General features: G+C 43.9%; 1 protein-coding gene across 2 annotated transcripts in view; it reads right to left on the minus strand.

The window, feature by feature from the left end:
• Positions 1 to 17,511: 17,511 nt before the first annotated feature.
• Positions 17,512 to 26,406, minus strand: part of ITPRID2 (ITPR interacting domain containing 2) — a 65,728-nt gene continuing 56,833 nt past the window's right edge. For both annotated transcript variants that reach the window (XM_083154691.1, XM_083154690.1), the window contains exons 15-19: positions 23,665 to 23,815; positions 23,464 to 23,532; positions 21,986 to 22,402; positions 19,080 to 19,193; positions 17,512 to 18,609 (exon numbers count right to left, since the gene is read on the minus strand). In XM_083154691.1, the coding sequence (XP_083010817.1) occupies positions 19,083 to 19,193; positions 21,986 to 22,402; positions 23,464 to 23,532; positions 23,665 to 23,815 (748 nt within the window). In that variant the 3' untranslated portion in view covers positions 17,512 to 18,609; positions 19,080 to 19,082. The remainder of the gene's footprint in view (positions 18,610 to 19,079; positions 19,194 to 21,985; positions 22,403 to 23,463; positions 23,533 to 23,664; positions 23,816 to 26,406) is intronic.

Below are 26,406 nucleotides of genomic sequence, written 5' to 3' on the forward strand. Positions count from 1 at the left end.
CAACATACATACAGATAGTGATAGATGCTCAATTAGTTCAGTAGCATTTCCCAGGTGCATGAGGGAGGGGTTAATTACTGGGTAAGTAAAACAAGACATTTGTTCCCTCAGCACACTGAGCAATGCTAGTAACCAATCTAGAACACTACATGATAATAGAATTCAGAGATATTGGTTACATATACCTGCGCAGGTGTATGCTATGCCCCCAAGCCGCGTCAAGGCTTCTCTGTATATTGGGGGTCCCTAGCGCTATATCTAGGTGCAGGGTGCGGCACCCCAAAAACCATCATAAGCTGGGAAGCCCAGTGCGGCATGCCAGTGATATACTAAGTGTTAATAATTAGTGATAGGAAGCCGAAGCTATATAAAAGGGAGAGATAAATGAATGTAATTAAAATAGGATAGAGATAGTGTTAGTGAGGGAAAAGTGTTAATAGAATGTAAGAGCATGCCGCACTAAAGGCACCCAGCCCATCCAGTCCAGGAGCACCGCACCCCACACCACCGTTACCCTAAATTGGGTCTACGAATAACCAGCAAGGAGCCACATGATAATGGCTCCTGACTTGATATATCCAAACTAAGAGCTACCTACCTTGGAGCAACCCCTGACTACTCCATGTGGCATATCAGGACCCACATCTCCTCCTAATATGGGCTCCCTTCTGCCTCTAACAACATACATACAGATAGTGATAGATGCTCAATTAGTTCAGTAGCATTTCCCAGGTGCATGAGGGAGGGGTTAATTACTGGGTAAGTAAAACAAGACATTTGTTCCCTCAGCACACTGAGCAATGCTAGTAACCAATCTAGAACACTACATGATAATAGAATTCAGAGATATTGGTTACATATACCTGCGCAGGTGTATGCTATGCCCCCAAGCCGCGTCAAGGCTTCTCTGTATATTGGGGGTCCCTAGCGCTATATCTAGGTGCAGGGTGCGGCACCCCAAAAACCATCATAAGCTGGGAAGCCCAGTGCGGCATGCCAGTGATATACTAAGTGTTAATAATTAGTGATAGGAAGCCGAAGCTATATAAAAGGGAGAGATAAATGAATGTAATTAAAATAGGATAGAGATAGTGTTAGTGAGGGAAAAGTGTTAATAGAATGTAAGAGCATGCCGCACTAAAGCCACCCAGCCCATCCAGTCCAGGAGCACCGCACCCCACACCACCGTTACCCTAAATTGGGTCTACGAATAACCAGCAAGGAGCCACATGATAATGGCTCCTTACTTGATATATCCAAACTAAGAGCTACCTACCTTGGAGCAACCCCTGACTACTCCATGTGGCATATCAGGACCCACATCTCCTCCTAATATGGGCTCCCTTCTGCCTCTAACAACATACATACAGATAGTGATAGATGCTCAATTAGTTCAGTAGCATTTCCCAGGTGCATGAGGGAGGGGTTAATTACTGGGTAAGTAAAACAAGACATTTGTTCCCTCAGCACACTGAGCAATGCAAGTAACCAATCTAGAACACTACATGATAATAGAATTCAGAGATATTGGTTACATATACCTGCGCAGGTGTATGCTATGCCCCCAAGCCGCGTCAAGGCTTCTCTGTATATTGGGGGTCCCTAGCGCTATATCTAGGTGCAGGGTGCGGCACCCCAAAAACCATCATAAGCTGGGAAGCCCAGTGCGGCATGCCAGTGATATACTAAGTGTTAATAATTAGTGATAGGAAGCCGAAGCTATATAAAAGGGAGAGATAAATGAATGTAATTAAAATAGGATAGAGATAGTGTTAGTGAGGGAAAAGTGTTAATAGAATGTAAGAGCATGCCGCACTAAAGGCACCCAGCCCATCCAGTCCAGGAGCACCGCACCCCACACCACCGTTACCCTAAATTGGGTCTACGAATAACCAGCAAGGAGCCACATGATAATGGCTCCTTACTTGATATATCCAAACTAAGAGCTACCTACCTTGGAGCAACCCCTGACTACTCCATGTGGCATATCAGGACCCACATCTCCTCCTAATATGGGCTCCCTTCTGCCTCTAACAACATACATACAGATAGTGATAGATGCTCAATTAGTTCAGTAGCATTTCCCAGGTGCATGAGGAAGGGGTTAATTACTGGGTAAGTAAAACAAGACATTTGTTCCCTCAGCACACTGAGCAATGCTAGTAACCAATCTAGAACACTACATGATAATAGAATTCAGAGATATTGGTTACATATACCTGCGCAGGTGTATGCTATGCCCCCAAGCCGCGTCAAGGCTTCTCTGTATATTGGGGGTCCCTAGCGCTATATCTAGGTGCAGGGTGCGGCACCCCAAAAACCATCATAAGCTGGGAAGCCCAGTGCGGCATGCCAGTGATATACTAAGTGTTAATAATTAGTGATAGGAAGCCGAAGCTATATAAAAGGGAGAGATAAATGAATGTAATTAAAATAGGATAGAGATAGTGTTAGTGAGGGAAAAGTGTTAATAGAATGTAAGAGCATGCCGCACTAAAGGCACCCAGCCCATCCAGTCCAGGAGCACCGCACCCCACACCACCGTTACCCTAAATTGGGTCTACGAATAACCAGCAAGGAGCCACATGATAATGGCTCCTTACTTGATATATCCAAACTAAGAGCTACCTACCTTGGAGCAACCCCTGACTACTCCATGTGGCATATCAGGACCCACATCTCCTCCTAATATGGGCTCCCTTCTGCCTCTAACAACATACATACAGATAGTGATAGATGCTCAATTAGTTCAGTAGCATTTCCCAGGTGCATGAGGGAGGGGTTAATTACTGGGTAAGTAAAACAAGACATTTGTTCCCTCAGCACACTGAGCAATGCTAGTAACCAATCTAGAACACTACATGATAATAGAATTCAGAGATATTGGTTACATATACCTGCGCAGGTGTATGCTATGCCCCCAAGCCGCGTCAAGGCTTCTCTGTATATTGGGGGTCCCTAGCGCTATATCTAGGTGCAGGGTGCGGCACCCCAAAAACCATCATAAGCTGGGAAGCCCAGTGCGGCATGCCAGTGATATACTAAGTGTTAATAATTAGTGATAGGAAGCCGAAGCTATATAAAAGGGAGAGATAAATGAATGTAATTAAAATAGGATAGAGATAGTGTTAGTGAGGGAAAAGTGTTAATAGAATGTAAGAGCATGCCGCACTAAAGGCACCCAGCCCATCCAGTCCAGGAGCACCGCACCCCACACCACCGTTACCCTAAATTGGGTCTACGAATAACCAGCAAGGAGCCACATGATAATGGCTCCTTACTTGATATATCCAAACTAAGAGCTACCTACCTTGGAGCAACCCCTGACTACTCCATGTGGCATATCAGGACCCACATCTCCTCCTAATATGGGCTCCCTTCTGCCTCTAACAACATACATACAGATAGTGATAGATGCTCAATTAGTTCAGTAGCATTTCCCAGGTGCATGAGGAAGGGGTTAATTACTGGGTAAGTAAAACAAGACATTTGTTCCCTCAGCACACTGAGCAATGCTAGTAACCAATCTAGAACACTACATGATAATAGAATTCAGAGATATTGGTTACATATACCTGCGCAGGTGTATGCTATGCCCCCAAGCCGCGTCAAGGCTTCTCTGTATATTGGGGGTCCCTAGCGCTATATCTAGGTGCAGGGTGCGGCACCCCAAAAACCATCATAAGCTGGGAAGCCCAGTGCGGCATGCCAGTGATATACTAAGTGTTAATAATTAGTGATAGGAAGCCGAAGCTATATAAAAGGGAGAGATAAATGAATGTAATTAAAATAGGATAGAGATAGTGTTAGTGAGGGAAAAGTGTTAATAGAATGTAAGAGCATGCCGCACTAAAGGCACCCAGCCCATCCAGTCCAGGAGCACCGCACCCCACACCACCGTTACCCTAAATTGGGTCTACGAATAACCAGCAAGGAGCCACATGATAATGGCTCCTTACTTGATATATCCAAACTAAGAGCTACCTACCTTGGAGCAACCCCTGACTACTCCATGTGGCATATCAGGACCCACATCTCCTCCTAATATGGGCTCCCTTCTGCCTCTAACAACATACATACAGATAGTGATAGATGCTCAATTAGTTCAGTAGCATTTCCCAGGTGCATGAGGGAGGGGTTAATTACTGGGTAAGTAAAACAAGACATTTGTTCCCTCAGCACACTGAGCAATGCTAGTAACCAATCTAGAACACTACATGATAATAGAATTCAGAGATATTGGTTACATATACCTGCGCAGGTGTATGCTATGCCCCCAAGCCGCGTCAAGGCTTCTCTGTATATTGATATACAATATACAGAGAAGCCTTGACGCGGCTTGGGGGCATAGCATACACCTGCGCAGGTATATGTAACCAATATCTCTGAATTCTATTATCATGTAGTGTTCTAGATTGGTTACTAGCATTGCTCAGTGTGCTGAGGGAACAAATGTCTTGTTTTACTTACCCAGTAATTAACCCCTCCCTCATGCACCTGGGAAATGCTACTGAACTAATTGAGCATCTATCACTATCTGTATGTATGTTGTTAGAGGCAGAAGGGAGCCCATATTAGGAGGAGATGTGGGTCCTGATATGCCACATGGAGTAGTCAGGGGTTGCTCCAAGGTAGGTAGCTCTTAGTTTGGATATATCAAGTAAGGAGCCATTATCATGTGGCTCCTTGCTGGTTATTCGTAGACCCAATTTAGGGTAACGGTGGTGTGGGGTGCGGTGCTCCTGGACTGGATGGGCTGGGTGGCTTTAGTGCGACATGCCCTTACATTTTATTAACACTTTTCCCTCACTAACACTATCTCTATCCTATTTTAATTACATTCATTTATCTCTCCCTTTTATATAGCTTCGGCTTCCTATCACTAATTATTAACACTTAGTATATCACTGGCATGCCGCACTGGGCTTCCCAGCTTATGATGGTTTTTGGGGTGCCGCACCCTGCACCTAGATATAGCGCTAGGGACCCCCAATATACAGAGAAGCCTTGACGCGGCTTGGGGGCATAGCATACACCTGCGCAGGTATATGTAACCAATATCTCTGAATTCTATTATCATGTAGTGTTCTAGATTGGTTACTAGCATTGCTCAGTGTGCTGAGGGAACAAATGTCTTGTTTTACTTACCCAGTAATTAACCCCTCCCTCATGCACCTGGGAAATGCTACTGAACTAATTGAGCATCTATCACTATCTGTATGTATGTTGTTAGAGGCAGAAGGGAGCCCATATTAGGAGGAGATGTGGGTCCTGATATGCCACATGGAGTAGTCAGGGGTTGCTCCAAGGTAGGTAGCTCTTAGTTTGGATATATCAAGTAAGGAGCCATTATCATGTGGCTCCTTGCTGGTTATTCGTAGACCCAATTTAGGGTAACGGTGGTGTGGGGTGCGGTGCTCCTGGACTGGATGGGCTGGGTGGCTTTAGTGCGGCATGCTCTTACATTCTATTAACACTTTTCCCTCACTAACACTATCTCTATCCTATTTTAATTACATTCATTTATCTCTCCCTTTTATATAGCTTCGGCTTCCTATCACTAATTATTAACACTTAGTATATCACTGGCATGCCGCACTGGGCTTCCCAGCTTATGATGGTTTTTGGGGTGCCGCACCCTGCACCTAGATATAGCGCTAGGGACCCCCAATATACAGAGAAGCCTTGACGCGGCTTGGGGGCATAGCATACACCTGCGCAGGTATATGTAACCAATATCTCTGAATTCTATTATCATGTAGTGTTCTAGATTGGTTACTAGCATTGCTCAGTGTGCTGAGGGAACAAATGTCTTGTTTTACTTACCCAGTAATTAACCCCTCCCTCATGCACCTGGGAAATGCTACTGAACTAATTGAGCATCTATCACTATCTGTATGTATGTTGTTAGAGGCAGAAGGGAGCCCATATTAGGAGGAGATGTGGGTCCTGATATGCCACATGGAGTAGTCAGGGGTTGCTCCAAGGTAGGTAGCTCTTAGTTTGGATATATCAAGTAAGGAGCCATTATCATGTGGCTCCTTGCTGGTTATTCGTAGACCCAATTTAGGGTAACGGTGGTGTGGGGTGCGGTGCTCCTGGACTGGATGGGCTGGGTGCCTTTAGTGCGGCATGCTCTTACATTCTATTAACACTTTTCCCTCACTAACACTATCTCTATCCTATTTTAATTACATTCATTTATCTCTCCCTTTTATATAGCTTCGGCTTCCTATCACTAATTATTAACACTTAGTATATCACTGGCATGCCGCACTGGGCTTACCAGCTTATGATGGTTTTTGGGGTGCCGCACCCTGCACCTAGATATAGCGCTAGGGACCCCCAATATACAGAGAAGCCTTGACGCGGCTTGGGGGCATAGCATACACCTGCGCAGGTATATGTAACCAATATCTCTGAATTCTATTATCATGTAGTGTTCTAGATTGGTTACTAGCATTGCTCAGTGTGCTGAGGGAACAAATGTCTTGTTTTACTTACACTCTCAGGATGATTGACACATGTAGCCAAATATATAAGAGATTGTTTTTTTTATCACTTGCTCATGCTGGTAAATATTTTCACGGGATGCAGTCAAAATCCCGACGGTCAAAATCCAGACGAGGTCAAAATACTGACATTAAAAATGCCGACAAGGTCAAAATACCGACATATAGAATGTAGACAGGTGAAAAAGTCAACATGACTTTCGGTTGACAGGTCGCCATGGGTTTTGTCACTGTTTTTGACCCGAGATGTGCCGACAGGCGGTTTTTCATGCCCTGCCATCCACTAGGGCGTGGTCGGAGAATAAAATAGTGTGCCGAGCGCAGCAAGGCACCGTGTCCGAAGCATTGCGAGCGATGCGAGGGGCTGCGGTTGACTTCCAACTGTGTTCATATCGACTGTGTCGACATTCGGGTAAAAAAAAAAACAGTGAAAAAAACCCATGTCGACCTCGCGACCTGTCGACCGAAAGTCATGTTGACTTTTTCACCTGTCTACATTCTATATGTTGGTATTTTGACCTTGTCGGGATTTTAAATGTCGGTATTTTGACCATATCGGGATTTTGACCGTTGGTCAATAGCTGTCTGTATTTTGACCGTCGGGATTTTGACCGTCGATATTTCATACCGAATCCATTTTCACAATGCAGGAAAAAACAATATGCAGGTGCACACTCTAAGCCAGGAGTGGGCAATAAACGGCCCTCCATCTCAGCATGCCATGCCTTTGTTTTGCTATTTGGCCATGCCGAAACTGATGCAAGGCATGCTAGGATGTGTAGTTCATCACCGCTTATTGGCCACCCTTGTTCTAAGCAGTGCTGGCCAAACCAGTCCTCAAGATCTACCAGCAGTTCATATTTCCCAGACCAACCACCTGGTGCACAGGTTCAGTCATTACCAACTGTCACATTTTCAAATATGTGCTGCATTCATCCAGAACCAACGCATTCTACAGATCCATAGGTGTTCTAGAAAACATGAACTGTTGGTAGATCTTGAGGGCCAGTTTGGCCACCCCTGTCACAGTATTCTCAAAAGCCTCTCTAATTCTCATGTTTGCCTCCCACTATTCTGACAGGATGTCAAGTTTATCATTTGAATTTATATAACAAATGTGAGCGACGATGGGCATTTTTAGCAGATATTTTGAACATCTCCCACAGGCACACTCAGACTTGATGAAAACGTTGCTACCATTACTTCCACAAAAAAAACAAAAGTTATTTACAGAAAGGCAAAAAATATCAAACAACATCTTGTTACAAGCTTCACAAAATCAGACACAGATTCGGTCAGTGGCCAAAGGCAAGGCTTTTTCTCCTGTCTAAACTGCAAAGCCTGTAAAAATAAAAAATCAACCAAACCAGTAGCAGATTTCAAATCAAACCAGACAGGAAGAGAATACAAAATTAAAGATCACTTATCATGTGATTCAGAAGGAGTGATCTATTTATTAGAATGCCAATGTGGAATGCAATACGTTGGCCAAACAAAAAGAAAAGCAAAAACCCGGTTTTCAGAACATATCTACAATATAACAAAAGGACTAACAACTTATAGTGTCTCAAACCACTTTCTAGAAAAACACAATAAAAATCCCACTGGTTTAATTTGCACAGCGATACAAAAAGTAACAAAGAACTGGCGAGGTGGTGACCTTGTAAAAGAACTAAAAAAAGCTGAAACAAAGTGGATATTTAACATGAAGACTCTAGAACCCTCTGGATTAAATATTGATATTGAACTTAATGCATTTTTATGAGTGGTACCTTTTATCTATTTTTAGCAAAATTCTCCTCTTTTTTCTTCCCCATTCCAACACAGAATTCTATCTAATTGAAAGACAGGAACATGTGTTTCCCACCCTTTTTACCTATTTCCGGAACATCATTTCCATTTTTATGAATAAAGTTTTCAGTATAAAAACCCACAAAGATTGGAAGGCCAATTCATGCTTGAAAAAGTGTGCAGGACGCACGAAACGCGTTGGTACTGACACCCCCTCATGCAGAGGACACCGGCATTTCATCCCAAACAACTGCCCCGAACAGCGCCCGGCGGCCGCGGCTTACTTCTGGGGAATAACCTCCGAACTTCCGGGAGCACGGACGCGCAGTGTCACGGCCACAATAACATCAAGTGGCAGATCTGACACTGCAGCCTGATACCAACACCGACTGCAACGGAGTGACCACCTCCCGGAATAGGGTTAGTACAGGGAAAGACACCGGCCTCATTCTAAACAAACCTATTCCTCAAAAGGGTGTAAACATCACTAACGCTACAATTATTTTTTACAGGTACCACTCTATACATGTTTCATATCATAATATATTTATTTTTTATTTTTAGCGCTTTTTACTAAATCCCCCAATCTCTCACAGAGATGTTGGAACTCAAAGGGTTACTATGCTGTGGAAGTAAATGGACTGCTTTTCCCTACAACTTTGTCAATGTCTTGTGTGGTGGAAGGTCACTTGTTACAAGACATTCCCATATTTGTAGCTTATGTGGACAATGAATCCTCCTTCCCTCTCCTCCAATGCCGTGCATCATTAATTAGCTGCGAAATGCAAGGGACCAAAATACTTCCCTGTGTGATGGGGGTATCTGGACTTATCATAGACGGACTCATGACAGACAATTTTTTACTAAATTTTCAGCTGCCATGTGCCGATAGGCGGTATTTCATGCCCTACCACCCACTAGGGCGTGGATAGAGAATAAAATAGTGTGCCAAGCACAGCAAGGCACCGAGCCCGAAGCATGACATCCCGTCAGAATGTTGGGAAGCAAACGAGAATTAGAGAGAGAGGCTTTTGAGAATACTGTGACAAAAAGTAGATAGGTACGTATGTTTGTCAAAAATCTATTTCTATACCACTCTTCTGTTTCGATTTCTTCCACTGGAAGCAGAAGTGTGATGGAAAAACTGGTCAATTGGTTAAAAGGCAGAGCCAAGATTAATGGCGCGGAGGGGGACAATGGGGTTAGTGCACTGGACCTCCGTCTCTCCACTTCCCCCATAGTCAGAATGTTTCTCATCTGTCCCCTATGATTGGCTGGTTGAACAGCCGCGCCGACACAGTATGACATCATGCAGAGCCGGGAATTGAGGACAGAGCAGCAGGAGTTTTCTCTCTCCCTGATGGAACCGCCATTGCTAAAATGTGGTAGTGGACAGTTGAGTAGTGCTGGGAGTGGTTGATCGCACTGATCACCTTCCTGGATCCACCACTGTGGGTGATGCTGAAACATAGGAGCAGGGGTTATATTGTGAAAAGGTTTCACCATTGTTCCTAGATATCTGCCAATTTTTTTCTCTGCTTACACGAAAGGCAGCAAACGGGGTTCCTGGAGCAAATGAAGAAGATTTATGCCGGGCATACACTAGGGTAGGCCACCTTCCATTCAACTAGGTGGTTGGACTGAAAATCTGGTGCTGGAAATGACAATAAATTTGATCACAAACCCAGGACAATGGACAAAAACATTCAGTCAAATTGTTTAAATGATACAGGTTCACCTACAGCACGTCGTCTGAGCAACAGATTTTGTCTGTTAGAAAATTTTGGGAGCAAATGATTGAATTACAAATTACATTTGTTCCCATCAAGTACCAGACTTTTATTCCATCCAACAAAGTAGTTGGATGATAGTTGGTCTAGTGGCCGGCTTAAGTGAACCAATGATAAGATTTCAATGATGGACTATTTGGCAGATTACAGTTGCCTGCTGCGGTGTGTTTAAAAACGTAGAACAGCTTATTGGAGCTCTGGCTGCTTGTGGAAAATGATCAGGGACCTTGCATCTAAAGGCCCATACACACTGGGCGATTTTGAGCTGAAAGCTGCTCAAAGCCGCTCAGTGTGTACAGCCAGGCTTACCAGCAGATGAGCGGCTTTGCATAGTGCCGACAGCATTCCTGCACATCCATCTTCTGACTTGAACCCCCTTCCGGCTGCAGGGAAACTGAATCACATGCAGAAGTATCGTATGAGATCCTGACTCCTGGGAAGTTCCTGGGTGGCTCAAGGGGAATCGGACGGCTATACAATACTGCAACTTCTCGCAGTACTGTACGGCCACCTTAAGCCAGGCACCTGGCCAAAGAATTGCAAGTGCGTCGATGCAACACACTAATCGGGGGTCCGTGGGGGACGACACAGACACTAAAAAACCATGAAAAACTTGTTGACCTTTTCATGTCATCCTTTTCCATCTCAACCCAGATTAATCTGAGCTATACCCTATTTTATTGAATTGCAACTCAAATACCCCAAACCCTACTGCATGCAAGTAGATAAATTCAGTTTATAATTAATGTACAGTTCTAAACTGTTTTCTCATAACTAAACTCCTGTATGGGTTAGACACCTGATTGGAAAGAACAACGTCTATAGCACAGGTCTTCAACCTGTGGCCCTCCAGATATTGTGGAACTACATTTCCCAGCATTCCATGACAGTTTTTTCATGCTCTGAAAAAATGTGGCAATGCATGTTGGAACATGTAGTTTCACAACATCTGGAGGGCCACAGGTTGAAGACCCATGGTCTATAGCAGGCATTCCCAACCACTGTCCTCAAGGCACACCAACAGTGCAGGTTTTAGTGATATCCAGGCTTCAGCACAGATGGTTTAATCAGAATCACTCAAGTACTAATTAAGTCACCTGTGCTCAAGCCTGGATATCACTAAAACCTGCACTGTTGGTGTGCCTTGAGGACCGTGGTTGGGAATGCCTGGTCTATAGTATAGGGGCATTAAAATACTTTCTCCAGAAGTTGAACTATACAGCGCCAGCACAAAGCAATTATACATCAAGTAATAAACCGCAAGGGTCATCGATAAGAGTTATGTTGCATTGTTAGGGAAAGCTGTATTCCGTTATGCTAAGCGAACAGGAACAGAGGCTTCGGTAATCTAATGTACAAACAACCATTCAGGAACAGCACAACCTTTATAGATCACAGGACTACAAAAGGCTGCAATTACTCCTCTACTAAATGAAGCACATCATTTGATATGTAGTGACTTATAATCAATTATTACTAGCTGTACCTACAGGTCATTCCAGGACCTCACCGTTCTACAACAATTTCAGACTGGGGGTAGAGTTTTACTGAAGATTTAAAAAAAAAAAAAAAACACAAACATAGACAAAGATTGTCGTTGTGTACAATATGAATTAATTACTAAATTCTGATTGGTTGCTCTGGGCAACACTTGTCTGTTTAAGAAGCTTTAGTAAATTCAGACCTGGATCTTCATGGGCTAGCGCAGTGGTTCGCAACCTCAGTCCTAAAGGACCCCCAACAGTGCACGTTTTCCAGGTCTCCTGGCAGGTGCACAGGTGCACTCATTATTAACGGACACATTTTAAAAGATCACAGCAGGAGCAAAATATTTCACCTGTGATTCTGTACCTTGAAGACCGAGGTTGAGAACCACTGGGCTAGCGGCATGCAAGAGTATAGACTGATCTTAGGTTTTATCTCATTGGACTAAACAGATCATAGGCTCCTGTCACCACAGCGTAGATGAAAGGGTACTGTGCTTCTGCGGGTAAATGATGCTCCAACCAATCAGCTACTGTAGCATTCTAAAAAATGACAGTTGGGAGCCAATTTGTTGGAGCACCGTTTAAGATTTGTAAGCTAACATTTAGAGCCTCATTTATCAATGAGTGATAAAAATCGTTGCAGAAGATAAATGGTGCTCCAGGAAATAAGCCCCAAACTGTCTTGTGTTTGAAAAATGATTGGCTAGAGCACCATTTATCATAATGCAATGAGTTTCATCTAGTTAACGCATTAACGCGGCCAGCACTTTAATGGCAATTAAAATATTTATTGCAGTTAAGGCGGGGAGTGGCGTCGCAGAGTCTCTGTATTATAGAGATCCTGCGCCCCTGTTGTCAGAGACTAAGCGCCTCTGCGGTGCGGATCCCCCCACAATTAAAAGACTGATCTCCCAATTGGCAATGAGTATTTAACCGCCTATAGCAGCAAGCATGTATTCTCCCCCTGGCAACGAGCATTTAACTCCTACGACACCAGGCATGTATTCCTCCTGCAACCAGCATTTAACCCTTATGGCAGCAAGAATGAATTTTGCCCCCTGGCAACAAGCATGGAACCCCTGGCAATGACCATGGAACCCCCTATGGCAACAAAGCATGCAATCCCCCTTGGCAATAACTATGCAATCCACACTGCCCATTCTGCTCCCACTGACGTCACAACTGGGCGGTCACATTTACATTTTAAAAAAGGGATTAAAAGGGACAAATGGAACAGGACCACCTATATGTGAGGGCATTGTAATACTCAAGGGTGGATGCAAAGTCCAGCCTTCAGCCTATTACTGCAGCACATGCTACATGCCTCCCCCTTAAGTAACCTCTGGAGGCGGATTTCCCTTATGCCCCTCCCCCCACACACCAGGTGCCAATTTGTGAGTTCTTCTGTTTAACTATCAAAAGTAGAGAGGTGCGGGTTCGGTTTTACGCAGTTCCCAAATCTGGATGTTATTGGCCATCAGCTGTCAAATGTTTTGGATTGCCAATAAGGATTGAGAACCAAATCCGCACACCTCTAACCAAAAGTATCAGTACTGTGTAAGTCCGAAAGCTAATTGCGTTAAAAATAAGGGTTTTTATACCTACACGTACGGCTATAAGGATAGATTCACTGAAATGTCTAAAAATGTGTGGTGTTACTCATATTAATCAATCAGATTCAACCTATTATTTCTTAATTGCACACTATAACATGATACACACAACCTGATTAGTTGTCATGGGAAAAATCCACTTGTCTGTTTGAGACGCTAGGTGGGTGACATCTTCATTGCTTGACCCAAGAAGTGGACAGTGATCCAGGGAAGCCATCGGAAATATATATCGGGGAAGGGGATAGGAAGTGGTGGCAGGTGATGGGGGGTGTACAGTATAATAGAGTGGGCTTTATGGAGCTGCAAATGTACCATAAATTCATATTGCCGTAGTTTTTCAGCTGTTGCGGTGCTACCATTCCCAGCAGACTGCCACCAGTAGAGGGGGTGTGTGTGTGTGTGTGTGTGTGTGTGTGTGTGTCAAACATTAAATAAAAAACATTCATTCCATTAATATCAATACTGGTTTCATCAAAATGTTGAACAATTTTTGGACGAACGGCCCCAATGAGTGGGGTGCACAGAATTAAAGATGGTAGAGGTCCAAAGAAATTTGAGAAAACGTGTTCTAAAAAAAACAACAACCCGCATATCTAGGTGTTTTGCAGTCAGTTTGAAGAGCCTACTTCTTAGCACAAAAGTTAAAGGCTTGAGGTGGAATAGCCACAGGGGACAGATGAGGGGGACATGGCATCATAATAGCCACTCGACCCAACTAACAGGTTCAGAGGTTACCGTAAACTCTTGAGGGTTTTTCCTTCCTTTCATGCAATTGCTCATCACCTGAGAAAGAATGTTAATAGCAAAGTCAATCCTGTTGGCCAGCATTGCTTGCAATTGCATTAGGTGACCTCAGTGCCAAAAGTCCCAGCGGTCAAAAGTGTTAATTTTCCAAACGGAGGTGACAACTGTGTTACAGTTCATAACCGGAGAACACAGACATCATGATGTCTACGTGAGAACAGACATCATGAAAATACAAAGAAATAAACCACTGAAATACAAAGATATTACACAAAGAGAAAAAAGTTTAATTGGGTGGCTTTTTACGCTTTTCATTGGAAGGTAGAGTTGAAGACCCATTTCTGTGGTTTATAAAGTCAACCGGGGCAGTCGCCAATCTCCATGCATTGTGTTGAGGTGTGTGTAGGCAACCTGTGGCACCATGCCCTGCCACAGTTTTGCTGTTCGGTCAAGGTCATGAAGATCAAAAGTGGAATAGGCAAAACGCTTGCACCAAATCTGGAGCATCAGCTACAATTCCGAAATAGATGCATAACCTGTGATAGCGAATGTATGACTGAGCTCTGAAGTTCCTTACATAGATATGGGGACCAGAAACCCGTTCTCAAGAAAGTGGGGACACCACACTTCTTGCGGCTTCACAACAGGGTCATGATGCTTCCCAATAATGACCAGATCTCTAAGTGCTTCTTTCCAATTGCCAAGTGGGGCCATGACAGGTGTAGTGTGGACACATGACATTTGTTCAGTAAGGACGTCTTTCGGAGGAATCCAACACAAAATTCTTCAAATTGAATTACCCCCCAAAAAAAATCATGATTCTAAAATTTAGTGTGCACGCACAACTGATATAGTCCTAAACAGAACAAAGAAACATAATAAATGTATATATAAAAACACAAGAGGTGGACCTTGAAAAAGAAAAAAATGTTCAGCATTGAGACATCATAGATCATGTCGATGGCCCTAACTGTGCGGAGTTTGTATATTCTCCCCGTGCTTGCATGGGTTTACTCCCATTTCCTCACACAATCCAAAAATATACAGGCAAGCAAATTGGCTTCCAACAAAAATTAACCAAAGAATGTTTGTGTGAGTACATTTGGTAGGGAATATAGATTGTAAGCTCCACCGGGGCAGGGACGGATGTGAATGCTCATATATTCTCTGTAAAGCGCTGCGGAATATGTGTGCGCTTTATAATAGACAATAAATAAATTCAAACCTTTTTTTGGGGTAATTAAAAATAAATCACTTGAAGAATTGTGTGTTGGTTTTGTCCACATCAGCCCTGTTTTCAAAGTTCTAAATACCGCAGATGTTGTGTTTTACAGTTTTACAGTATTTGATTCTACAATTGAGATCGTACATGCCACCACAGGTATATTTTATATCTTCAGCTGAAACAAAAAGTGTAGAGCATCAGTATGTGATTGATGAGTAATAAATTAGCCTATTAGCGCCTAGTAGGTTTTGAGAGATTCATTCCTAAACGACACATTCTACAGAACCATAGGTGGACTGGAAAACATGAACGGTTGGTTGATCTTTAAACACCGGTTTAGCCAGCCCAGTTTTAGATGAAGATGATGATGCACACCCTACAGCAATTCAAATTATGTATATTAGAAACTAGCATATTGGACCCAAAGGGGTCCATGGCTCTCTTTTCAATCCCCAGCACCAACACTGCTCGTTCCTTCATTCTGTTTCTAATACAGGACGCGATGTACTAAAGGAAAAATGCGGTAAAACGGGGGTTTTACCGCATTTTCCTATGTACCAATACCCGTCCGCCCCGTTTTCGCCAGGCAGGGTATCGCCACCCAGAGGCTTCTATCGCCCCCCCTCACGTCCTCCTTTGATCTCCTCCTCCCCCAGCAGGTGTCACAGCCGGCAGGACATCCGGCTGCAGGGGGGAGGAGGAGACGCAGGGGGAACCTGGCAGCCGCCGGGATGTGACAGAGACCCCCGCAGATCACAGTTATCGCAGGGGTCTCAGTCACCGCAACCCGATGCTAGCCGCATATGTTAGTACATATGCGGCAGCATCGAGGCGGCTGTCAAGCGAAGGCCGGCAATGTATATTAATACATCCCGCCCACAGTGTTGTAGAGAGGTGTCTGTAGTAATATTATTATTACAATAGAGATAAGTTTACAAGAAGGGAAAAGGGGAAATTGGGAGGTTGGAGTATAACCGCACTGGTGTGTATGTGGGATAGGTAATGGATAGAAACTGTAAGGACTGACTAGGACCTTGGTTGACAAGGTATATAAGTCCTAGTGCACTGTTGGTACTTTGACCAATTAGTGCCTGGTTATAGGACAGTCAGTGGTGCACCCCAGAGTTAGAAGAGCAATATGTTTATTTGCCAAGAGAGGAGGAGAAAAAGAAAACTCAGGGTGGGGGCACCCTTGTATTACAGTTTCTAAAAAGTGTTTATGATACTACATAAAATAAAAATACTTTAATGGTTATACTTTAAGATATATGTTCCTTGTAATTAGACTACAGTGACACAAGTATATGTAAGGCGCCGCAAAAATATTTAAGGATATGGGGCAGTATTTGCCGCTTAAGAAAGGAAAGGGAGAGACAGGTTTCTCTTTTGTAGTAGGTGATCCTCATTAAGCCTCTAATTTCACCATGGTCCTGGTATAAATATAGTGGGATTTAAATCATAGGATCATTTTTTGAGAACCTGTGATCTCACCTTAAGGCAGGTATTACAGTGGGTAATTGGTATTTATAATGCTGTAATTAGCGTGTGGACTCACCAGGGGGCAGTGTGGTGACAATTCGGCATATATGCAAAAACGTGCATAGATGTGTAAGTACTTAGTGCACGGTAATGGAGACTATGGATGATAAGAAAATCCACTGGACTTAGCCAGTGGTTACCTTTGGACCTGCTCAGTCTCTATAGAGGTACTGATGCAGGGTCCGCAGATGTGTCTCCCGTTCGCTGCCTCCTGTCTGGGTTCCTGCCTGGCCGGTCGGTCACGTGGGTGCACCCCGTGGTCCGGCAATCCCTGACGTACGTTTCGCGTCTGCGCTTGGTCACAGGGGGGTGTGTGCCTTAAGGTGAGATCACAGGTTCTCAAAAAACGATCCTATGATTTAAATCCCACTATATTTATGCCAGGACCATGGTGAAATTAGAGGCTTAATGAGGATCACCTACTACAAAAGAGAAACCTGTCTCTCCCTTTCCTTTCTTAAGCGGCAAATACTGCCCCATACCCTTAAATATTTTTGCGGCGCCTTACATATACTTGTGTCACTGTAGTCTAATTACAAGGAACATATATCTTAAAGTATAACCATTAAAGTATTTTTATTTTATGTAGTATCATAAACACTTTTTAGAAACTGTAATACAAGGGTGCCCCCACCCCGAGTTTTCTTTTTCTCCTCCTCTCTTGGCAAATAAACATACAATAGAGATAACCCTGGAGGTTCCATTTCTTATATGGAACTTCTAGCACTTCTAGAACCTTAGTGAATATCCTTGCTTTGTGGAAGGGGATACATGCCATGTATACTGGCAAACACATCATTCTAGTCCATGTATATGCAAAATAAATACTTTATTAATATATTTAGAAATCAGCCCTTGTGTACGGAGTAACACACAGTTTTAGACTTCCCCCAACATTTATATATTCTGAACTATTGTTCCGATTCGAGCTCAACAGCGCTAACAAAATTAGCATAATTCTGTTCCAACTGATGTGCCCAGACATACCCGGTGGTTTTATCCTACCAGCCATAAACATTAATAGCAAAACAGATTGTGTCAAAGGAATGGCATGACCACAGACACACACAAAATCGGAAAGGATGTGTAAAATCACAATGAGAAATACACAATACAGTATGAAAATAGGAAAAAAAAAAATAGTGTTAAAATATGGCACATCAAAGTATGTTATGAGCTTAGGGAAACGGAATAAAAGGTTTAAATAATCCTGTGTATGAGGCTATACAGCTTTCAGTGTAAGAACTTAAAAAGTAGTTTTAGGTAAATATATGAAATCTACCACACAAGGAACAAATTAAAAAAAAAAAAAAAAAAAAAAAAAAGGTCCAGCAAGACAACACACTGTGCCTTATATGCCTCAACGACATCATTAGTTCACATAAAAAGTGGTAAAGCAAAAAAAAAAAAAAAATGTATATATATATAAATCTATATCTCTTCCACCATGTAGGTGGTTGTTATGTTTTAAAGTGGCACTACACCGCAGTTGGGGGCGGATAAAAATAAAAAAGTTAAGTATAAACTCGGAATTAAATCACTTATTGCACAGTCTAAACCTCATGGAGGTCAGTGTTCTAGCTCAACAGATGCGCTTTAAACATTAGTTACTTCACCCCTGGCGACGTCATTTTGCGGAGTAGCCAAAATGGAAGAAAGACATAGAAAGAACAGGTCATTTAAAATAAATATTGGTTGAAACCCCCACAGTTTTCTTGTAGCAGAAAGCTAAGCAAGGTGCCCAAACTACACACGAGTACAGTCCAAAAAAAAAAGACAAAAACAGTAGATCATTTCAGCAGCAAAAGTGGTCCTCCTGGATTTTTAGACTTGACATAATAACCAGCTTTATCCAAAAATTCTTGTTACGGGTTGCCAAGAGCTCAACCGATTCAAGTGGCTTCCAGTCTATAAATAATAAAACGGGGAAGCCAGTTAATAAATCATCAAGCGTTTAGTAAAATTTACACTTTCAACTTAAAATATCAACGGCGTGAAGATTAATGGACACCCTGCCACTATGGTTGTTACAGATTGTCCATGGCTAAAACCACTAACCTGATGTGACTTATACCCCTAGGTTATACGGTGAAGTGCCGGATTGGATAAAGCAGGACACTTATAAAAGGACAGTCTAAAGAAGGGGTGGCCAAACCGGTCTTCGAGATCTACCAATGATCCACTTTTTTGAATAACCTACTGTAAGCTGGTGCACAGCTGTAGTCATTACTAACTGTCACATTTTCACACATGTTGCAGTCATTCCTACTATAGAGCCACAGGTTGCCTGAGACACATGAACTTTTGGTAGATTGCGAGGAAAGGTTTGGCCACCCTTTGTCTAAAACACCACAACCACCAGAGTTTTGACAACTTACCCTTTAAATCCTCCCATCTGTTTTTCCATCCAAGGATCTCATTGGAGATGATACTGCTGCTAGAAGGCCACTTACAATTTCTCGTCTTATGTCTCCAACAATAGAATCTTTTATCTAAGTACAGGGAGAAAAGTTTCACTCAATAGATTGTCAGCAAGACGTAGACTGGTTGTTAGTTTTCATAGCATATCGATTTAGTCTAGTTTTCTAAAACATTCTTTACAAACACGTCTCCACTTCTGGCCACATGTTCATCGATGATTAGTCTTCAACTAGACAGAGCTAGATGAACTGTATCAGTTATCTACATACGGCATATGGCAGCTGCCTACAAATCACCGCTTTGCATGCTTGCGAATGGATGCGGATAACCGCCTTCATCATGTTGGCCGCCATTGTACACCTGCGCTTGAGAGGTATCACTATCAGCACGCATTTGCGTCAGCTCGATTTTCAATGCAAAAGAAGTCTGAAAGCAGCCTGATCTGTGTGCATGACCAACTAACCCTACGTGCTAATGCACAATTTGCCCCCCTCCCAATTACAAACATGTTTCAGTGACTGATACCCGTTCACACCGCACACAGGTAATTGCCGGGATGCTGACGTGCCGTGACGAGCCCGGTTGGAGATCCCGCATCTGACCAGACTTAGCGATGAGAAAGGGGTATGAGATGGGCATTATTCTGATTTCCCTTTGGATGCCTACAACAGGCACATGAAGCCCCAACTGAGTGCTTCTCCAACTCAGGCCCACTACGCGCCTAGTTTAAGGTTTTGAAACTGGTCCCATAGAGCAACTACAAAAATTACAGCGGATCTCTTCTGCTTCTTACTGACCCATGAACCAGTAACAGCAGCTGTATTAAGAACACAATTGCCTAAAGGCATTGTAGGAGCAAATGAGGAGACAGACAATGTTTGTGGGAAGATGCCACACTGTCTCTTCAGTAGGCATTTACCATGAAGCTACTCTCCGCTTGGCATCTTGCAAAGCAGCAATACCTGAAGTGCCTGAGATAAAGTCAATAAGTGAAGCTGCTGTCTTAGCAACCTCTCTGTGCACACAGTACACACACTTCTATGGAAAATGCCACTGAAATATTTGAATGTAGTGTTTGTGTTTTCTATGTACGCACTGTTGAAGGATTATTATTAGCTACTTAAATGGCAGGATACGTGCCATTATCATTATATAACTGCATGCTATATGTAACTGCGGGGACATTGTATAGGGGACTATTCTGCTTTCCAATAAAAAGACCTGATTGCAGTTATTTAACTGTTGCACATGTTCGTGAAGGTGATACAGAGAAGAGTCAACAGCACCCAGTATGGACTATTTACTAACATCCCTGTTTACAATGGGTCATCGTGCTTTCACTACACCAGTGGTTCCCAAAAGTAGTCTTCAGGGCCCCCAAACAGTACAGGTTTAAGTGCTAGCCCTGTTTAAGCACAGATAGTATAATCAAACTGAGTAAAGTTCTAATTAAGTCGCCCTGTGCCTAAGCATTCTTATCCTTATAACTTGAACTGTTTGGGTGCCGTGAGGGCCCCAAAGGTCAATGGGCCAGTCCAGCCACACACAGACTCTGTTGGCTGAGCAGCTGCAGACACCAGAGAGCCTGAAGTGCAAGGATAAAAGCTGACACCACTAAACAGAGCATTTCAACTTTGTAACGGGGACATGAGGCTCTTGTTACACGGATATGGAAAGCCTAAGGTGTTCCTTGTATAGTAAACAAATTCTAGGCAAAATCTAAACAAAATAAAGTCAATTGTTACGGTCTCTGTGAACCTACTAACCACCAACTAGTTACATTTCTCAAGCCTCAATGTCCGACATGAGCATCAGACCCTAAGGGCATAGTTTATAAATGCTAGAAGGAGACACACATTGTACTAACAGTAGTATTCAGCCTCCGTGTCACACACGCACCCCCACACACACATGACTTGTGAGACAAGACTCTAATCAGGGGCTTAATACAAGGAAAACTATGTACCAATATATTCCGACACCTACGATTCACGATTGCAGTTGGGAACAAACAACAACTGTATTCCACAATGTTACATCAGTAACCATGCAAATAAAAACACCTACTCACCCAGCTTATAAAAGGAGATAGTTACTGAACACATAGGAAAAAAAAATCTAAAAAAAAAAAAAAAACACCCACAAAAAACACCAACATCTCAGTCACCCAGAGTACTTTTGTTTCCAGGTAAACAAAACAACACGGAGGCTGTTAAGACCAGTCCACCTATACTGGGCAACTAAAGGAGCAGTAAGTGGTCAGAACAATACATTACAGGAGCAACGTTCCCCTGTCCGGTTAGAACAGTCATGTACTCAGGATCCGCAGGTTAGGCCTTGTGCCAGGACAAAGAGCTGGTATTACAGGAACTTGGGGTTTACATTTAAGGGTTATTGCGGCTTTAAAGAAATATTCTGTTTCCCAAATAACGGATCAGTACTCATTCATTTCCTGAAGCCTATTACTGGTTTACAGCCTAATCCGAGTTGTGCGTAGGCATAGAAAATCCATCGCAAACCATACTATTCCACCTAAATTTATATGAAGTTGATACATCTCCCCTGTCAGCTGAAGAATTCAACATTTGGAGAGAGCGATAACGCAGAAAGAGATAGGTCCAACCAATCAGCTCCTGACATTTTTTGACCACAGCCTGTAACAGGACAGTAAGGACCGATTGGCTAATACTTTATCTCTCTCCACACTTTTATAAGTACACGGTACAAAAAAGGATTAACGGAACATCGAATGAAGGATAAAACATGACGAGCCAAAAAACAATGCAGTATGTTCTCCAATATCCATGTTTGGATAAGGTCTTCACACACATGGATGAATCCAGTCTAAGAGAATGCGACCTACCTCACGAATGACTTGTTGCAACTCTTTGTTCTCTTCCGGACTCCAATGTGGACCCCCGTCAGTCACAGATGACGAATCTCTCTTATCACCCGACTCGGATTTATCACTTCCAGATTCCTCCGGTGACTCCGCGGACTGATTGGTCCCGGCTCTGACAGGAGGGCTTGGTGTCAGAGTTACAGTAGCACAGTACACGGCTTTGCTTGGGGGCGTTTGGTCTTTTGGTCTATCAGCAGAGTCGTAGATATTTGATGGCGCTTTCCTGTTTCTAGAACGTGGTGTAGAGCACACAGACGACGTATCAGAGGCTGCGCGAGACAAGACGGAATCACGGCCTTCTGCTGCAGATTCCAACCGTATATCGTCCAGACTCAACTCTGATTTTAGGTGCGTTTGCTCTCGGATCAGCTCCGTTACCTATGGAGGAAATCAAAGGTCAGTATGCATGTGTGACAAGGCAACATTGGGTGATATTTACAATTGCTACTTCTTTCAGTACACCTGGATAATACACCTGGGACAAAATCCCAGCACTATCTCTAAGAGATGCCCTCGTTCTCGTAGATTTACGGTCACCACAGTTGTTGTAGTGGTTAGCATTACTGCCATGAGACACTGTTTTGCAGGTTCTCCCTCAGACTATTTTTCCCGCTTTCATCCAATACTCTAAACCCAGACTAGCACAGAGGTTTATTCAGCTTCTGAGGGAAACCCACGTTGGACACACTATGAAAAGTGTGCAGGGACCGATGTGAAAGACAAATGTTCTCCTGGTAAAGGTTGGTGGAATCTGCTCAGCTATTAAATTGTGTAGCCGCTTCAATAATCAGAGTGCCCATTTTGCCACCTTCTTTGGTCACATAAATGGCGGTTGGAGCTAAAGGCAGGTTGACACAAGCCATGTGCTTTTCAAAAATGACCCACTTGATTTGATCATCTTAAGGGTCACAAGAGAACAGTGAGGTCTCATAGTACATTGGCTACCGAATATTTAATTGGGTATGGGTCATTAGGTAGACATGTATTGGGTCGACCACTACATGTCAACATGGCCAAGGTCATCAGGGCTGATAGGTCGACACAAGCATTAGTTCGCCATTGGCAAGGTCAACATGGGTCACTTCTTGTCCCGAATGTTGACATGGACATTATCCAAGTGCATTGTTGCGCTCACCTTGCTACGCCCAGCACACTACTCTATTCTCCCTCCACAGCCTAGTGGATGGTAGGGCATATACAGACTGTCGGCACATGATGGCTTGAGAAACGTGAAAAACTTGTGTTGACAGTTTGACGGTCAACCTAGCCATTGTCGTCCTAATGCTTTTGCCGATCTTCCAACCATGTCACCTTAGCCATGTTGACCTACACGTGACAATCTTTACTGGTCAACCCAACGCACGTCGTCATAATATGTGTCGACCTAGTGACCCTATACTACTTAATAGTATCAAAGCATCTTATCTAAATCATCTTACTGGTTCAATGACATTCAAAGGAGAGGAGAACATCAGTCCATCTGCGCCTGCTCTGCCTGCGTACATTCCCTACACAGAGAGGAGAAACGTTTACAAGTTACTACTTGTAGGTCATTGTAAATGCAAAAGATTTGTATTTCAGGCAATCAGATTTACAGAGGATAACGGGCAAACTGCCGTAACACTGTTCCCAAATCGTACCATTGCTGCCTGGCGTTGGTAGGGAGAGGAGACGTGAAAACTGCGAAGCTGGTCCTCAAGCGTCAGCAGTCGTTCATCTAACTGGAGCTCTAACTCCTGTAGTTCCATCCGCACAGAGTTCCGCAGTCCTTGCAGCTGATCGGCTTCATACCTGAAAAACAGAAAGATTCGGTCATGATAGGAATGACGCGATATCTGACCCGACACCAAGCCAATCAGAAAAATCCCTGCTACGTGGACTAGTTTGGATAGGTTTCAAAGTAGCTCAACTTTTTTTTTTTTAAACCCCCCCCCCCAAAAAAAAAGAGAGGTCACATCGGTAAATTCTTAACGTGATGGCTTATAATTGTGCGTGATCACAATACTCCTTTATTTAAAGGCTATTTTTAACCTTTACGTGGATAGCAAGGATATGACAGAGGTGTGAACAAAAGGCTGCATTGATTTGTCTAGCAAACCATAGGAGACGCATTAATTACTTTGACAGTCGCGTGCAAAGATTACATGAATTTGCTCAATCAACGTTCATTTGAATTAAACAATTTGCATCTTTCCTAGGATAAAATCTCGTGTCCCTGCCTAATCTCACCCCTTTGTAAAACAAGCCAGTTTGTGGCACTTATGGGGCTTGGTCCCAGTACATCAATATCCGATATAGATAGATTCATGCACAGATTATACCTTGGCTTTTTATGGAAGTTTGCATTTTTGGGGATTATTGGTTTGCTTATAGCTCCCGACATGGTAAAAGCAAGTGTGTTTGGTACTTGTTTCCTATCTGGGCGCCCAGGTTTTCAACGTACGGCACTGTAGTGAAATCGCATCGCATTCGGTACTCGATGATGTACGATGGCATACGATGCTATCCGATCCGATTTCATTTTAAATCGGATCGCATCGCATGCGGTGACGCGATCAACCCCGATTTTTACATTGGAATCAATGTTAAATGGTCCCTGAGACCCGATTTTACATTGATTTCAATGTAATAACCCCGCAAACCCACGATTTGTATAGGAAACCCCCCCCCTGATGGTTTAAAATGCGCCTCCATTGTTAACGCCACCCCAGTATTGACGTCAACCCGAAGCGTGGCGTGCGCAGCGAGCCCCGCGAGGGGCGGCGGTACGCGTCCTCCGACCTTTTCATACCCCCACTATCCACGTCGGCGTGGAGTTGAGAATAGAATAGTGTGGCGAGCGCAGCGAGCCACCGAGCCCGAAGCGTGGCGAGCGCAGCGCGCCCCGCGAGGGGACGCGGATACCTGTGAAGCCCGCGAGGGGACACGGATACCTGTGAAGTATCCGCGTGCGCTCGCCACGCTTCGGGCTCGGTGGCTCGCTGCGCTCGCCACACTATTCTATTCTCAACTCCACGCCGACGTGGATAGTGGGGGTATGAAAAAGTCGGAGGACGCGTACCGCCGCCGCTCGCCACGCTTCGGGTTCACGTCAATACTGGGGTGGCGTTAACAATGGAGGCGCATTTTAAACCATCAGGGGGGGTTTCCTATATATCCTATGGGCCAACCATAAAAGCGGGAACGAAATCGGATCGCATCGCATCGTTCAATATCGTGTATGTGCATTTGTGGTATCCGATGCGATGCGATTTTTATACGGAGAATAGCATGGTGCGCAATTAACGTAGCGGGCGCCCAGATAGGAAACAAGTACCGTGTGTTTTTCTTTTTCCTAAGCACAACCAATACGGTGTTTTATCCTTGCTTTAGTATCAATCTACTCTACCCAAACATCAGAAATCGGTGAACTACACAGTTTCAAATTAAAATGATCCTCTTTCAAATGAGGCCCCCATTGACTCTAGAAGCCAGGACATGGAAGATCTGGGCACTACAGCACTCGTACCCCATTCCTAGGCTGCTGAAGGTTTTCTGTACTGTACAGTATTATGGTCTGGTGGTCATACGGAGCCAAATCATTCTAAACAGGGGACGTCCAATATCTCAAATATGGGTACCCACAAGAGAGGATAGGGGGCAATTAAATTTACTCCTCCCACATCTAGACTTCATTTCCACTTTAGGATATATAGGTACAGGAGTTGTCTCACTCAGTCACCCGACTGGTTAAGATGCTGCAGCAATAGAACCCCACTATACCATCTCCAGAATAGATGGTAGACAGCTGTCAAAATTTAGCAAAACATACGACACAATGGGGGAGATTCTCTAAGCAAGAAATGCTGTAAAAATCCTGTTATCGGGGTTTTTACAGCATTTTGGGATGCTGTAAGCATCCCCCGCCGGGTTAACGTGGCATCGCCAAAAAAATCTGGCGATGCCCCATAGAAGCCAATGGGCTTCTACCGCATCCCACCGCCGCCCCGCACAGACCCCTGCCGCCCCGCATTGCCCCCTCCCCCCTCACCTGTGACCTCCTCCCTGCACTGATCCTCTTCCGGGTGCAGGGAGGAGGAGAGCCCGGCGCAGCAGCAGCAGCAGTGCCGGGTGTGTGAGGGAGGGGGGAGCCGCCGGGACCTGGCGACTCTCACCGCAAAGGACAGCTCTTAACGCAAGAGCTGTCCTTTGCTATAATTATCGCATATGTTAGAACATATGCGATAATTATAAATGCGATGGGCGGCGGAGATTCTTAGAGAATCTCCACCAGTGTCCTCTTCGGTTTCTCCCACCCCCCAAATAATATCTGTAGCAGCTATCTGATCTTACTTGCGGCACATGAAGTAACTTGCGACTCATGGGTGCCATATGTAACACGT

This window comes from Crinia signifera, chromosome 7 (genome assembly GCF_055691185.1).
Source record: "Crinia signifera chromosome 7, ASM5569118v1, whole genome shotgun sequence".
Lineage (NCBI taxonomy): Eukaryota > Metazoa > Chordata > Amphibia > Anura > Myobatrachidae > Crinia > Crinia signifera.